Source organism: Culicoides brevitarsis, chromosome 1 (genome assembly GCF_036172545.1).
Source record: "Culicoides brevitarsis isolate CSIRO-B50_1 chromosome 1, AGI_CSIRO_Cbre_v1, whole genome shotgun sequence".
NCBI classification, from domain to species: Eukaryota; Metazoa; Arthropoda; class Insecta; order Diptera; family Ceratopogonidae; genus Culicoides; species Culicoides brevitarsis.
In genome coordinates this window covers 43,963,679-43,978,249 of record NC_087085.1, presented here as the reverse complement: position 1 = coordinate 43,978,249, position 14,571 = coordinate 43,963,679, and the positions used below count along the sequence as shown (strand labels likewise).

At 26.2% G+C, this 14,571-nt stretch overlaps 1 protein-coding gene across 2 annotated transcripts in view; it reads right to left on the bottom strand.

Annotated features, from left to right (window-relative positions):
* LOC134837171 (glycogen [starch] synthase) overlaps positions 1 to 14,571 on the bottom strand; it is a 34,299-nt gene that overhangs the window by 2,479 nt on the left and 17,249 nt on the right. Inside the window, exons 1-3 of one of the 2 annotated variants that reach the window (XM_063852522.1) lie at positions 3,679 to 3,900; positions 2,447 to 2,659; positions 30 to 1,089 (exon numbers count right to left, since the gene is read on the bottom strand). In XM_063852522.1, coding sequence (XP_063708592.1) covers positions 30 to 1,089; positions 2,447 to 2,651 — 1,265 coding nt within the window. In that variant the 5' untranslated portion in view covers positions 2,652 to 2,659; positions 3,679 to 3,900. Of the gene's footprint in view, positions 1 to 29; positions 1,090 to 2,446; positions 2,660 to 3,678; positions 3,901 to 14,571 lie in introns of those variants that run through there. The other variant, XM_063852523.1, reaches the window with a different exon arrangement.

The following is a 14,571-nucleotide window of genomic DNA, read 5'->3' as shown; positions in this document are numbered from 1 at the left end:
TCTTCGATTTTGAGAAAAAATTTACTCACGTCAAACATTTATCGTACATCCGTTTCCCGATTTGACTTTGCACATGTTGAATTGTGTCGCGCAATTGCTTCGTAACGGCATGTCCGCGCAACGACTCAACGTTGAAATTGTTCGTTGGCGCCGGAAAGATGAGAAAAGCGACAACTGTGACGTCGGGAAGTTGTTCCTTGAGCATGTGATTCAACCGAGCGAGTGCTTCAATGAAGATATCCGCGCCCTTGTTGCTGAATTCGTATCGACCTGCGATGAACATGTACAAAGTTTTGTCCAAATTGAAGTTGAAATGCCCGTAAAAGTGCCCGCGCGTGAATTCGTGAATTTTGTCCTTTGCCATCGCATGCAAATTCTGAAATTCGTGAATGGCGGAGAATTTTTTGACATTCAGGCCGTTCGGCGTGATGATATCTGGCTTGCGTTTCAGCAAATGTTCCGCCTCGAGGCCCGTAATTTCCGAAACTGTCGTAAAAACGTGCGCCAAATGCGTCGCCGCTCGCTCCAAGCAGTACCGATGGTAAATTTGACGCTTTCCCGCTTCCTCGTCGACCGCAAATTTATCCAAATTGTTGTAAAAATCCATCTTGCCGGCACACAAATAGCGTCCGAGCAACGTGGCATGCGTCGTAAATACTGTGGCGACGTCAACGTGACGCGTACGAAGCGCGATGAGTCCGACGCCCGCCTGCCATTCGTGAAAATGCGCCACAATGCGAGGTTCGTTGATCTCGTTGTCTTTCGCGTGTTCGATGGCGCATCTTTTGAATTCCGCAATGAACGTGGCAACCATGTAACCGAGGATGATGGCGTCATTTGTCTCGATATCGGCATGCGGGACCCCGATGTGCGATGATTCCCACAATTCGCGCTTGAAATTGTCCATGTGCCAGGCGCCTGAACCGATGTCGAATAAAACGACTTGCGGATTGCCGTCGACGAGCCAACGACCAATGTGGATTTTGTAGCCTTGATTGCGCATCGCGTTGACAGCTCCTTGCAATGGGTTGTCGTGAGGTAATTCCGTTTCTTCAACTTCTACGCGAGCACAGTGTTCTTTGTAGGGACCTAAAATATTAAGAGAAAAATTTGTTAAAAAATTAATTAATTTAAAAATTATTTAATTTTAAAAAAATTGTTGATAATTAAAAATTTTAAAATTCATTTTTCTTGAAAAATTCAAAAATATACATTTTTTTAAGATTTTTTTTTTAATATTGAAACAAAAAATAATTTCAATATTGTCAATTAATAAAATTTTTATATTTTTTCATATTTAAAAAAAAATTAATAATTAAATTTAAAAAATTAATTTTTAAGATTTTTAAAATTAAAAATATTTTTTTTTTTTGCATTTTTACACGTAATTTTTTAAATATTAGAAGCTTTTAAAATGTTTTTTTTTAAATTTTTAAAAAATTTTCAGTTTTTAAAAAATTTTTAATTTAAAAAAATTAAAAAATTTTAATTTTAGCAAAAAAAAAATTGTTTAATTTTTTAAAAAAATTTTTTTAAAAATAATTTTTTTTCTTGTAAAAAATTAAATAATAAAATCATTGAATTTTTTTTAAAGAAATTATTTTAAAAGTTAATCGTTTTGATTTTAATTTTTAATGAAAATCCATCTAAATCATTTTTTTTAAATTAATTTTTATCAAAAATTTTATCAATTTCGAAAAAATAAAAAAAAATTCTTATTTCTTCTCGAAAAAAAATATAATAAAATAAAAAAAATTCTTAAAATATATTTTTAAGTTAATATTCTGTTAGTTTAAACAAAATTTTTAATAATTATTTTTATTAAAAATTTTAATAAATTTTTAATAAAATATTTTTCAAGAAATTTTATGTAAAGCTTTTTTCAGTTTGAAAAATGTAAAAATTATATCATTAAAATCTTATTTTTTCACTTATTTAATTTATAAAAAAAAAAATAAATAATAAAATTCACTTAAAATTTTTCATTAAAAATTAATTAAAAATAATTTAAGAAAATGTTAATTATTTTTTTATTTTTATTCAACCATAAATTAATCTATATCAGTTTTTGAGAATGAAATTTTATCAAAAAAAAAAAAATAAAAAAAAATATTTAAAAAAATAAATAAAAATTTCATCCTACAAAATAAAAAAATTATCATGAAATGCAAATTTTAATTTTTTGTTAACTTTTTTTTTCTTGCAAAAATTATTTTTTTTTAATTAAAAATTGAAATTTTATTCAAAGTTTTTTTTTTCGAAATTATTTAAAAATTTTTCACAGATGATAAAAATTATTTTTTTTTAAATTACAGAAAATTAACTTTTTAGCTGTTCGAGCAAATTTTTTGACTCTTTATATTTAATAAAAAAAATTCGATTTTTTTTTCATAAAATATAAATTTTTTCTCAAAATATAAAATAAAAAAAAAAATGAAAATCTCACCAAACAAGCAATAATGTTCTCCCATCTCCTCCGCCGACACAAACGCCTTCGACCTGATGACAGTGTAAATGCCTCCAACTTTGTTCGCAACTTCCCACGCAATCTCGAACGTGTACCGATTCTCGCATTTTGCTGTGTGCCCGCGATCCAAATACTCGAGCAGATCCAAGCCTGACTCGATGCGAGAAATTCTGCGACTTCCCATCGTTGCTTCTAACGAGGAAAAACAAAAATTATTACGTAAGAAAATAAATAGTACGAAAATTGGCGCTCGAATGACGCGACTTTTGTGCTCGTCGCGATAAGATTAAAATAGCAGATGAGCATCTCGCATAAACAACAACGAGGATTTGTTATCAGCGATCCTCGGCGGAAAATGACGAAAACAAGGCAATTTAATCAATAAGCGTGCACTTTTTACGAGTTTTGTGATAATTAGTCGTCGTTAATTAATCTCGGCATCACGTTTGCGGGACACAAGTTGCATCAAAAGACCGCAATGCACGAGATTTAATTTCCTGTTTATGACATTTTCAAAGAAATTTAAAAAAAAACTTAAGTTTTTAGAGATAAAAAATGACTTTGGAGGTCAAAAGTCACGAAAACTGACTCAAAATGTTCGAAAAAATCGAAAATTGAATTAAAATCGGGTTCAATCACCGAACGTACAGTGTACATGCGCCATATTATGTAACCAAAAACGTCAATTCGGCACGTCCTAAGTTCAAGGTCGATCTTTTTTTCGCTTTCTCTTATCTATGATTCACTTAAAATCAAGAAGAAAACGAAAAAAAGCTAAAATTAAACCGTCGACCCTCACATTGAACGAGATTTAATTGAATTTAATTTAATTGTGCATCACAAAAAGCATTTTTCACGTCGACTCAGGCATAAAGTGTGTCAATGCAGTGACAATGTCTCATTCTAAAGGGCATGGACACGAGTTTTTATTAATAAAATCAACTTTACACCGCTTCTCGCATCTTAAAAATACACATGTGCTACTTTCTGGTCTAAAATTAACTCTGCAACACTTTTTCTCTTGAATGAAGTTCATTAAAAAAAATATTTTTTTGGTGAATTTTGTCACATGCCCGGGTTTTTTGTGGCAAAAAGTGTTCCTTGCACTTCCCTATTTATAGCGCCACGAGTAAAAATAGTGAATTTTGGCACAAAAGTTGTCCATTGAACGCAATAACAAATTTAATTCAATGTCAAATAGAAGTCACTACCTTATTTTTTTCACCTTTTTTTATTTTTTAATTTTTTTTTATTTAATTTTTTTTTATATTTTTTTACAAAACTTAATAAAAACACGAATTTGTCGCACAATTCAAGAGTTAAATAATAAAAATAAATAATATTATTTTTTTTTCTCGATAATAAATCTCGAGAAATAAATTTGCTGGCGTGAATGAACGACGACGGAGAGTACGACGACGACTGAACGACAAACAGCTGAGACTGGGACTGACAAGTGTGTTCTCGACACTCACGAAGCATGCGCATGATTGTCGTTATCGGCGAGTCGTCATTGTCGTTTAATAATAATTATTAAAAAATCAAAGTCGAGCCGGGTTTTAGAAAATTATTCCGGTTTAATTATTTTTTTTTAATTTTTTTTTTATAAATAGATTTTTAATTGATTGCAAAAAAAATTGCAATAAATTTCAAGGTTAATTTTCTTGTTTTTGTTGAGAGATGCAATATTTGTAGATAAATAACAAACAAACAAGAAATGACGTTTTATTATTTGCGAAATAAATGTCAGTTGATGGTAGATTCTTATGTAATGAGACACACCTCCAAAAGTTGTTTACGAAGCAATTGCGAATGTGAAGTTCAATTTCCGATTAAATTGTTTTATTCAATTATTTGCTTTAATTTAATTTAATTGTTTCATTTCGTTGATAAATTGAACTGATCGTTTTTTCATTTTTAATTTTTTTTAATTTAATTTTACTTATTTATTTCTTTAAAATTTATTTTTATTAAATTATAAGAAATTGATAAATTTTAGTAAAAAACATTTTTTAAAAAGATTTAAATTTTTAATCAAAATTAGTTTTTTAATATTTAAATAAAATATTTTTTTAATTTAATTTTAATTAATTATTTTTTTTATTTTAATTATTTATTTTTTTTAAATTTAACAATTTATTTTTTTTAGCTTTAATTGTTTATTTTTTTAATTTTAATTATTTAATTTAATTTATTTTAATTTAAAATACAGTCAATGCCCCCATATTCGGCAGCTGAAAAAACCAAATCGGCCGAATTGAGAACCATGTGTTACCAAAGCCGGGCACTAAGCAAATAAAGAAAAATAATGTTTAATTTCTGTTTTTCTTAATATTTTTATGAAATCAGGTGAAAAATGTTGAATTTAGTGGTAAATTAATTTTTTGACTTAAAATTTCCCTTTATTTGGTTCCGAATGTGGGGAAATCCGAATTGATTGTTCAATATGGGGGCATTGACTGTACAAGAAATTGATAAATTTTTGATAAAAAAAATTTTTTTTTAAATATTTAAAATTTTAATCAAAATTTATTTTTAATTTTTCTCTCTTTGAAAAACAAAAAATGAATAAAAAATTAATTAAAAATATTTTAACTATTACATTTATTTAAAAATTTAAAAAAAAAATTAATGAAATTTTGAGTCTATTTTAATTTTGATTTTAACTCAATATCAAGTTTTTGAAGTGTGAAATTTTTATTAATTTTTGGTATTTTTTTTTTTTGAAAAGATTTAAATTTTTAATTAAAATATATTTTTAATTTTTTTTGATAATTTATTATGTTAAAAAAATAATTTTTATCTTTAGAAGTCAAAAAAAATTTTTTTTTAAATTATTATTTGAAACAAAAAAAAAAATAAATAAAAAATGAATTCGTAAAAAAATTCAACGTTCATTTCAAAAACTCACATTATCAGAAAGGTAACTCACTGAATTTCGTTAAATCGCCTTCAGTTCATTTCAAAATCTGTAAACAAAATATTTTGCCTTAATTTTTACCAAAATTCATGACATAACAAAAACTTACCTCTTTTACCGTTTAAATGTTCGAGCAACTGATAATCAAATTCGCGTCTTTAACTGTTCTTTATCGCATTTATTGGCAATTAAATTATTTATTTACTTTTCTGTATCATTTCGTATGAGTATCTACAGAGCATATAGAATGCCATAAAACGAGTTTTGTTAGGTATTAAAATATTTTGAATTGTTTTTGTACTGAAAACATAGATGGCGCTTTTAAATTTGAATTTTTGGTTTTATAAAAAATCGTTTTTAAAGAAAATTTTATTTTAAAATTATTTTATTATTTTTTTTTATGAATTAATTAAAAATATTATTTCATTTATTTTATTTTTTAATTAAATTAAATTTTTTAAATTAAAAATTAAATTTAATTAAAAAAAAATAAAGTATTTAAAATAAATTAATTTTTTAAATTAAAATTAAAATTTTTAAATTAAATTAATTTTTTTAATTAAATTTTAAATTAATTTAATTTTTTTAATTAAATTTTTTTTTAAATTAAATTAATTTTTTTAAAATCAAATTTTTTAAAATAAAATTCAACTCAAATTGGAAGTTAAAATGAACTAAAATTTAGTTTTTTAATTTTTTATTTAAAAAAATTTGTAAAATAAAAAAAAATCATTAAAAAGCAATCCATTCAAGCAGAAACTTCACTTGACGTCGTTAAGTCTTTTCTCCTTCCATGACAAGTGCACCGAAATTCGAATATGCACGATTATTATTATTATTAATGTTCTTCAATTGTTTCCATGTTCCATCCTTTTTCCAATTTTTTTTACCCTTACACGACATGTCGGTACCTGAATTGATAAAAACTCCCATGAATGAAAATTTTTGCATTTGACAACTTTTTTTTTTATGGGTGTGTGTGTGATATTTGTGTGTTACTCACTCTTGATTGAACACACTTCTCTCTATTTGTGTTCATTTTATCGAGACATTAAAATGCAATTTAAATTTTTATTTTTTTCTGTTCTCCAATTTTTTTTTTTGCTATAAATTTTGTAAAAGTTGGGATGAAGTATGATGAAGTACGGGAGTACAAAAGACGTCGTCGTTCGTTCGCTTGGTTCGACTATTGATGACAAAAGCAGAATTACTCGTTTTTTTGTGTGAATGTGATTTGTGCAAAGAACCCTCAAGGAGTGTGAGAGACAAATAATTTTTTCTCGTGTTTTTGGGATGAAAAATCGTTCCTTTTTTTATCTAAATGGAACAACGAGCGCAATTTTCTTGTAATTTTAGTGACATTAAAACTACTTTTCATTTCAAGACACGAGACAAGAGATGCTTAAAAGGATTTCTTGAGATGATGATGATGGTTTAAATCAAATAAAATTAAAATATTCAGTCAATTGAGCAGATTTTATGTTTGCAATTACGAGTCTTGCATTTTTTTTATTGTTTTAAAATATTTTTTTATGACTACCGTAAAGTAAAAAATTCTAATGGAAAAAAAATAATATTAAAAATTTATTAAAAGTTTCAATTAAATTAAAAAAAAATTAAATAATAAATGAAAATTAAACTTAAAAAAATATTTTATATTTTTTTTAATTTTAATTATTTTTTTTATGTAAAACTTTTAAATTTTAACAAATTTAATTTTTTTTTTAAATATTTAAAAAAAAATGAATTATTTTAATGAATTTTTATAAAATTTATATTGATTTTGCCCTACAAAATTTAAAACTAAGCACTTGTGGCAAAAACTATGCGTTTCCGAGCATATGTTTCATGGAGAAAAATGATTCTTATGACTAAAGAAACGTTTAGCGCGAAAAAAAAAATTCAAAAAATTTTCACCCATGAAAACTTTATTAAATACATTTTTTTAAATTTATTTTTTTATTTAATGTTTTTTTTTTATTTTTTTTAAATTTTTTTTTATATTTTTTTTAATATTTATTTTGAATTTTTAATGGATTCTTTCCATAAGAATTATGTACAATACGATAATCCAAAAAAATAATGAAATTTATTGAAAAACTGGCAAATGTTCAAAATTAAATTAAAAAGAAAACATCACTTGAGGGACACTAACGAGTTGATCACGTTCAATTTAATTTGTATCCCAATTCATCTCTCACACACAAATCAAAACTATCATTAATAATTCGTTATAAATTGATATCCCGAAACCTGATGAAATTAGATATCATCACACAAGATATGCCGTTGGCGTAGATTGCACTTTACTTTTTAATATGCAAACTACGTTCGGAGCTACAAACGAAAATGAAAATTAAATGGCCAAACCACAAATTCAATTAAAATTGCTCACTTGTCCAACTATACGAGCAGCAGCATCGCCAACCAGCGACTGAGAGAGATATGATGATTGAATCAATGAACGTGACATTTTCATTTTTCCCGAAAAAGCAATTATTATTGATGTTACATTTTTGGTTTCAACTCGGAAATTACCTCGGAATGCCAAGTGAACCAATTATTCCATTTTATTACTACACAACGCGACACGAGAGAGATTGATACTAATTAAGCGTGAAATTTGTTGAATGAGGAAATGCATTGTTTTAGGCATGGGATCCTTTTATAGAACGACGAGAGAAAGAGATGCGTAATGTAAGACAACAAGAATTGCAATAATAATAACAGTAAAGAAATTGCCAATATTGCATCGCAGCGACAAATATGTCGAAGATAGAGCAGAACAATGGGAAATTTCCATTTAAAGGCATCTTTTTTACGCATGTAACAGTGGATTTATTAAAATTATCAACTATTTTCACACAAACATGCATTCCAGCGGTTCACGTTTTTTTTCTTCATATAAGCGGAATCGATGTTTGTGTAAGAAAGTTTAAATTGATTTAAGTTGAGAATGGTTTCGATACAAAATTAAATTTTAATTCGTAAAAAAATTAAATTTGAATTAATTTAATTTTTTTTTTCAAAATTTTCAAAATATTTTAATGAGATGAATTATTTTTTATATTAAAAATTTTTAATTTTTTATTAATTTATTAACTTTTTAAGATATTTTTAAGAAAAAAAAATTTCATAAAAAATAACTGTCAAAAAATTTTTAAAAAAATTCAGTAATTTTATGAAAAATATTTTTTAAGAAGAAAATTTAAGCTAAAATATGATTTTTAAATCCAAAATTAGTAAAAATTGATTTTTTTTTTAATTATTTGAAAATTTCTTTCCTTCTCTATCCCAATTAATTCAAACCAAGCAAAAAACTTATAAAGATTTTAATTTCTAAAATTTATCGCTTTTTTGACACCTAAGTTTAAAAACTTTCAGAAATTAAAAAGAAAATCTCAAATTAGAAAGTTTTCATTTAGCTTAAATTTTAACTTCTTCATTAAATTTCATTTAATAGCCCGAATATTTTTCTGAAACTTGAGGAAATGAACTTGTAAAGAATGCTAAAAAAAATTAAAAATTTGTTCTCTTAACGAAAATGGGAGTCAAAACTCGTTCTCTGATCATTTTTTGTTTCAAGTTCTTATTTTTGAAAATTTTTAAATTTTTAGTACATTTAATTTTTTTTTATTTTAGTGCCAAAAACATTTTTTAAAAATGCAACTGCAAATTGTTGAAAAAAAATTACTTAAAAAAAGTAAAAAAAAATTAAGAGAAATACAGAATGTTCTCTTGACTTCAAAATTAGCCTTTTCTTAATTTATCTAAATTTTTCTTTTTTATTTTAATTTTAAAATTTTTTTCTTAATGAGTTCTTAAAATTTTAAGATTAACTTAAATTAATACTCAAATTCAAATCAAAATCAAATTCATACCTCAGAGCACTGTCAGTATTTGTTTCAGTTTTAATTTGAAAAGTAGGAAGTTGTCGGGTGCGTCTTAGTTCTGAAGGAAGGCTGTTGAAGAATTTTATTCCTTCATGAAAAACACTGTTTCGTGAGTAGTTTGTTCGAGACAATGGAATTTGTAATCTGGATCTTCTTCTTGTGTCGTGGCGATATCAATCCTGAAAAAGAGGAATTGACAGATTTGTCCTATTTAGGTCCTTTTGTCTTTTTGTATATCATCATTGCTTGTTCGTATTTAATAATTCGCATGAAGGTTTGTCTCTTATCATATTCTTGTTGATTCATTAGCTTCATGTATTCCCACAATTTCAAGATCGTACTTTCTGTTTGGACAATGTCCTAAATATGTTTGATAGTTTGAAGCTCTTTGAGGTATTTTGAAGAACTTAAAAAAAACCGAAATTGATTCATCCTATTGGATGATGTTTGATTCAAGACTCTCAATGAGATCGATATCTTGTCTTCACGAATTCGCTTGCCGCTTTTTTGAAACTTGTCAAGTTTCCTTCAATATTGAAGTTTTTTCTTCAACATTTCAAAACTTGATTCGAATATCCAACAAACGCTTATTCGAACCTCCATCTTCACAGTCAATAAAATTATAGTTTGAACTGAATTTGTTTGCCAACTCTTTCCATTTTGTATTAACAACACTTCGCAAGACTAAAAAAAGAATCATGAAATTTTGTTTAGTTTAAAATTGAATAAATTGTCACAGAAAAAAAAACTCTCACAAAACACGAAGATTTTTGGTCTCTTGTGATTCCGTTTGGTTACACCTGTAAATGAATAAAATAGGTTAATATCAACAAAAACAACGACAAACAATAATAAGGTGCAAAAAAGCATAATAATAGATTCATCACGACCCATTCTAATCACCCATTCAATTCTTATTAGGCAGACAATTTTGGTGTTATAAATTTCCTCTTATTTCGTTCCAACAATCTAAGTTGCTCTGTTCCCTTATTACCAAATAAAGAAGTTCTTGTTTTGTTGTCGTTATTGCTCTTCGATGTAAAATATATGACCATATTATTATTGTTTTCGAAAAAAAAAAATATTTTATACTTACACACAATTGAATTGGAATTGTACACAGAAAATTTCTCTATTAAAAATGTTTAATTCTAATTCACACCTGGGACTCCGACATTCGACAACTTTGTATGAACCAACAAACTAACGGTCCGAAACGAAATTCTGTTGTCAACCGCAATTCAATGAGGAATAATTTTGTAATAAAAATACCAAACATTGGTTTTCGAGCATTATTGAACATTTATTGTCCAAATGCACATCGTCGCTGTGAAAATAACAAATTAAAGTCTTTTTTAATTAGAAATCAGAATTAAAAAAAAAAAATAACTTGTAACACTTTCCTGCTTTTGAACCTTTTTAGTTGGATGATTAATGGATATTTACCGCTTTTATTGTGCTGCCTGCGTGTCTATATGGAAAAGAAAAAGAAGAAGAACAGTTATTGCTATTTATTTATATTTTATACAGAAGTTGTTTGTAGGTACTTATTGTTTGCGCTTTGATTTTATTTATGAAAAATTTATAATTAATCAAAACAAGGCAGAAAGGCGGTTGTTCATACAATGAATTTTTGGTTATTTATGCCTTCAGTGAAAAAAGAGTAAAGTGTAAAGTTAAGAACTATATAAAGAACGCTAATTCACACTTTTTGTCATGAATGCCATAAGATATATTTTTTTCGTGTACAATAGAGACCCGCGTTTAAAATTTATTATTATTGTTGTTTGAAATTTGTTTTTATTATTTTTATACGAAAAATTTTTCATGTATGATGTTTATGACTTTTTGCGCTTCTTTTCTGTTCTTTTGAAATATGATAAATTTTTATATTATCTGCGGTTTGGAAGGAGGTAATTTTTACAATTTTTTAATTATTTTTTTATTTTGATAATTTTTATTTTTTATTTTGAAAAAATTAATTTTGAAAATATTAATTTTAAAATTTTTTTTTATATTTAGGTTAAAAATTGAAAAAAAATCTTGAAAAATTTCAAAATTTAGAATGTTCAAAGTCTTGCTCCTTGAAATTTTTGAATATTTTTTTATGAAAATTTTATTTGAAATTTTCAAGAAAAAAAAAATTTGATTTAGTTTTTTCTTTAAACTTGTCGTTTCCAAATTATTTTTGTCAAATATTGCTCCAAATGGATAAAAATTTTCATTTTTATCATTTTTAACTTAAAACTGCCAAAAAATTGAAACTGAAAAAAAATTTTTTCTTTGACATAGTTTTGTTTTGAAAACTAAATCAAGAGCAAAAAAAACTGTGTCAAAAACTGTGTCAAAGCAATTTTTGTCAAATCTTGCTCCAAATGGATAAAAATTTGTCAGAGGGCTCTAATTTATCATTTTTAATCATTTTATAACTCAAAACTGCCAAAAAATTGAAACTGAAAAAAAATTTTTTCTTTGACATAGTTTTGTTTTAAAAACTAAATCAAGAGCAAAAAAAACTGTGTCAAAAACTGTGTCAAAGCAATTTTTGTCAAATCTTGCTCCAAATGGATTGAAATTTGTCAGAGGGCTCTAATTTATCATTTTTAATCATTTTATAACTCAAAACTGCCAAAAAATTGAAACTGAAAAAAAATTTTTCTTTGACATAGTTTTGTTTTAAAAACTAAATCAAGAGCAAAAAAACTGTGTCAAAAACTGTGTCAAAGCTTTTTTTGTCAAATCTTGCTCCAAATGGATTGAAATTTGTCAGAGGGCTCTAATTTATCATTTTTAATCATTTTATAACTCAAAACTGCCAAAAAATTGAAACTGAAAAAAAATTTTTTCTTTGACATAGTTTTGTTTTAAAAACTAAATCAAGAGCAAAAAAACTGTGTCAAAAACTGTGTCAAAGCTATTTTTGTCAAATCTTGCTCCAAATGGATAAAAATTTGTCAGAGGGCTCTAATTTATCATTTTTAATCATTTTATAACTCAAAACTGCCAAAAAATTGAAACTGAAAAAAAATTTTTTCTTTGACATAGTTTTGTTTTAAAAACTAAATCAAGAGCAAAAAAACTGTGTCAAAAACTGTCAAAGCAATTTTTGTCAAATCTTGCTCCAAATGGATAAAAATTTGTCAGAGGGCTCTAATTTATCATTTTTAATCATTTTATAACTCAAAACTGCCAAAAAATTGAAACTGAAAAAAATTTTTTTCTTTGACATAGTTTTGTTTTAAAAACTAAATCAAGAGCAAAAAAACTGTGTCAAAAACTGTGTCAAAGCTTTTTTTGTCAAATCTTGCTCCAAATGGATTGAAATTTGTCAGAGGGCTCTAATTTATCATTTTTAATCATTTTATAACTCAAAACTGCCAAAAAATTGAAACTGAAAAAAAAATTTTTTCTTTGACATAGTTTTGTTTTAAAAACTAAATCAAGAGCAAAAAAAAACTGTGTCAAAAACTGTGTCAAAGCTATTTTTGTCAAATCTTGCTCCAAATGGATTGAAATTTGTCAGAGGGCTCTAATTTATCATTTTTAATCATTTTATAACTCAAAACTGCTAAAAAATTGAAACTGAAAAAAAAATTTTTCCTTTGACATAGTTTTGTTTTAAAAACTAAATCAAGAGCAAAAAAACTGTGTCAAAAACTGTGTCAAAGCAATTTTTGTCAAATCTTGCTCCAAATGGATTGAAATTTGTCAGAGGGCTCTAATTTATCATTTTTAATCATTTTATAACTCAAAACTGCCAAAAAATTGAAACTGAAAAAAAATTTTTTCTTTGACATAGTTTTGTTTTAAAAACTAAATCAAGAGCAAAAAAACTGTGTCAAAAACTGTGTCAAAGCAATTTTTGTCAAATCTTGCTCCAAATGGATTGAAATTTGTCAGAGGGCTCTAATTTATCATTTTTAATCATTTTATAACTCAAAACTGCCAAAAAATTGAAACTGAAAAAAAATTTTTTCTTTGACATAGTTTTGTTTTAAAAACTAAATCAAGAGCAAAAAAACTGTGTCAAAAACTGTGTCAAAGCAATTTTTGTCAAATCTTGCTCCAAATGGATTGAAATTTGTCAGAGGGCTCTAATTTATCATTTTTAATCATTTTATAACTCAAAACTGCCAAAAAATTGAAACTGAAAAAAATTTTTTTCTTTGACATAGTTTTGTTTTAAAAACTAAATCAAGAGCAAAAAAAAAAAAACTGTGTCAAAGCAATTTTTGTCAAATCTTGCTCCAAATGGATAAAAATTTGTCAGAGGGCTCTAATTTATCATTTTTAATCATTTTATAACTCAAAACTGCCAAAAAATTGAAACTGAAAAAAATTTTTTCTTCTGACACAATTTTGTTTTGAAAGTGTATGAAATTGCAAAAGGGTCATGAGGAGTACGAAAATGTGACTTGAGGAGTACGAAATTGTAAAATACTTGTAGAGTACTCCTCGAGGAGGAGAATTTTAAATAGTCAGAAAGCAAAAGTCAGGTGAGTTGTAAAAAATTATTCCAATTAATTCAAACCAAGCAAAAAACTAAAATTTATCATTTATGAACCGCCGAGTTCAAAAACCAACAAATAAACGAAGAAGACGAGTGAAATGTAAAGTAAAAGTAAACGCGCGTAAAAACCGTTAAATATTACGATATTAATTAAATTCTTTTGAAACGCAAGATGTGCTGTTATTGAAGGTGTTTTAGCGCAGAGCAATTACTTTGTCACTCATGTGTGAGCTTCACAAAGAATTCCCTTCCCAAAAAGTTTGGTTTTTGGTTTCGTCTTTGTTTGTTTACGAAAAGTCATCATCATGTCAGTCACAGTCTCTAATTGAAAATTTTTTGAATGACGCAGGTTAATAGCTTCTCATCAAATAATTGTGGCAAATAATCAATTTAATTTAAAACAGGAATTTCACTCACGACCCAAAACTACTTAATGACTGAATTGAAACCAAAATATGCATGCCACAGAGACAAATCGACAGACAGTGGCAAAAAAAGTTCAATATTTGATCAATGTGCGGCTTGGAAATTAAAATTTATTTCAAGTATTTGTGAAAAGAGTGAAAAAAGGAACTTGAAAAACATTCAACAGAACAAATATTCAATGATTTTCTGGTTTTCTCTTTTTTTTTTTGTCGAAGTGCATGAGGTACTTGAATGGCTGTTGATAGTTTTCCCATCCAACATTGTTTCAGTAAAAATTTAATTTAAAATATTTGAATTGAATCTCACATGGAAAATGTTGCATTTTATATAATTGAATGCCATGTTTGAACCCAAC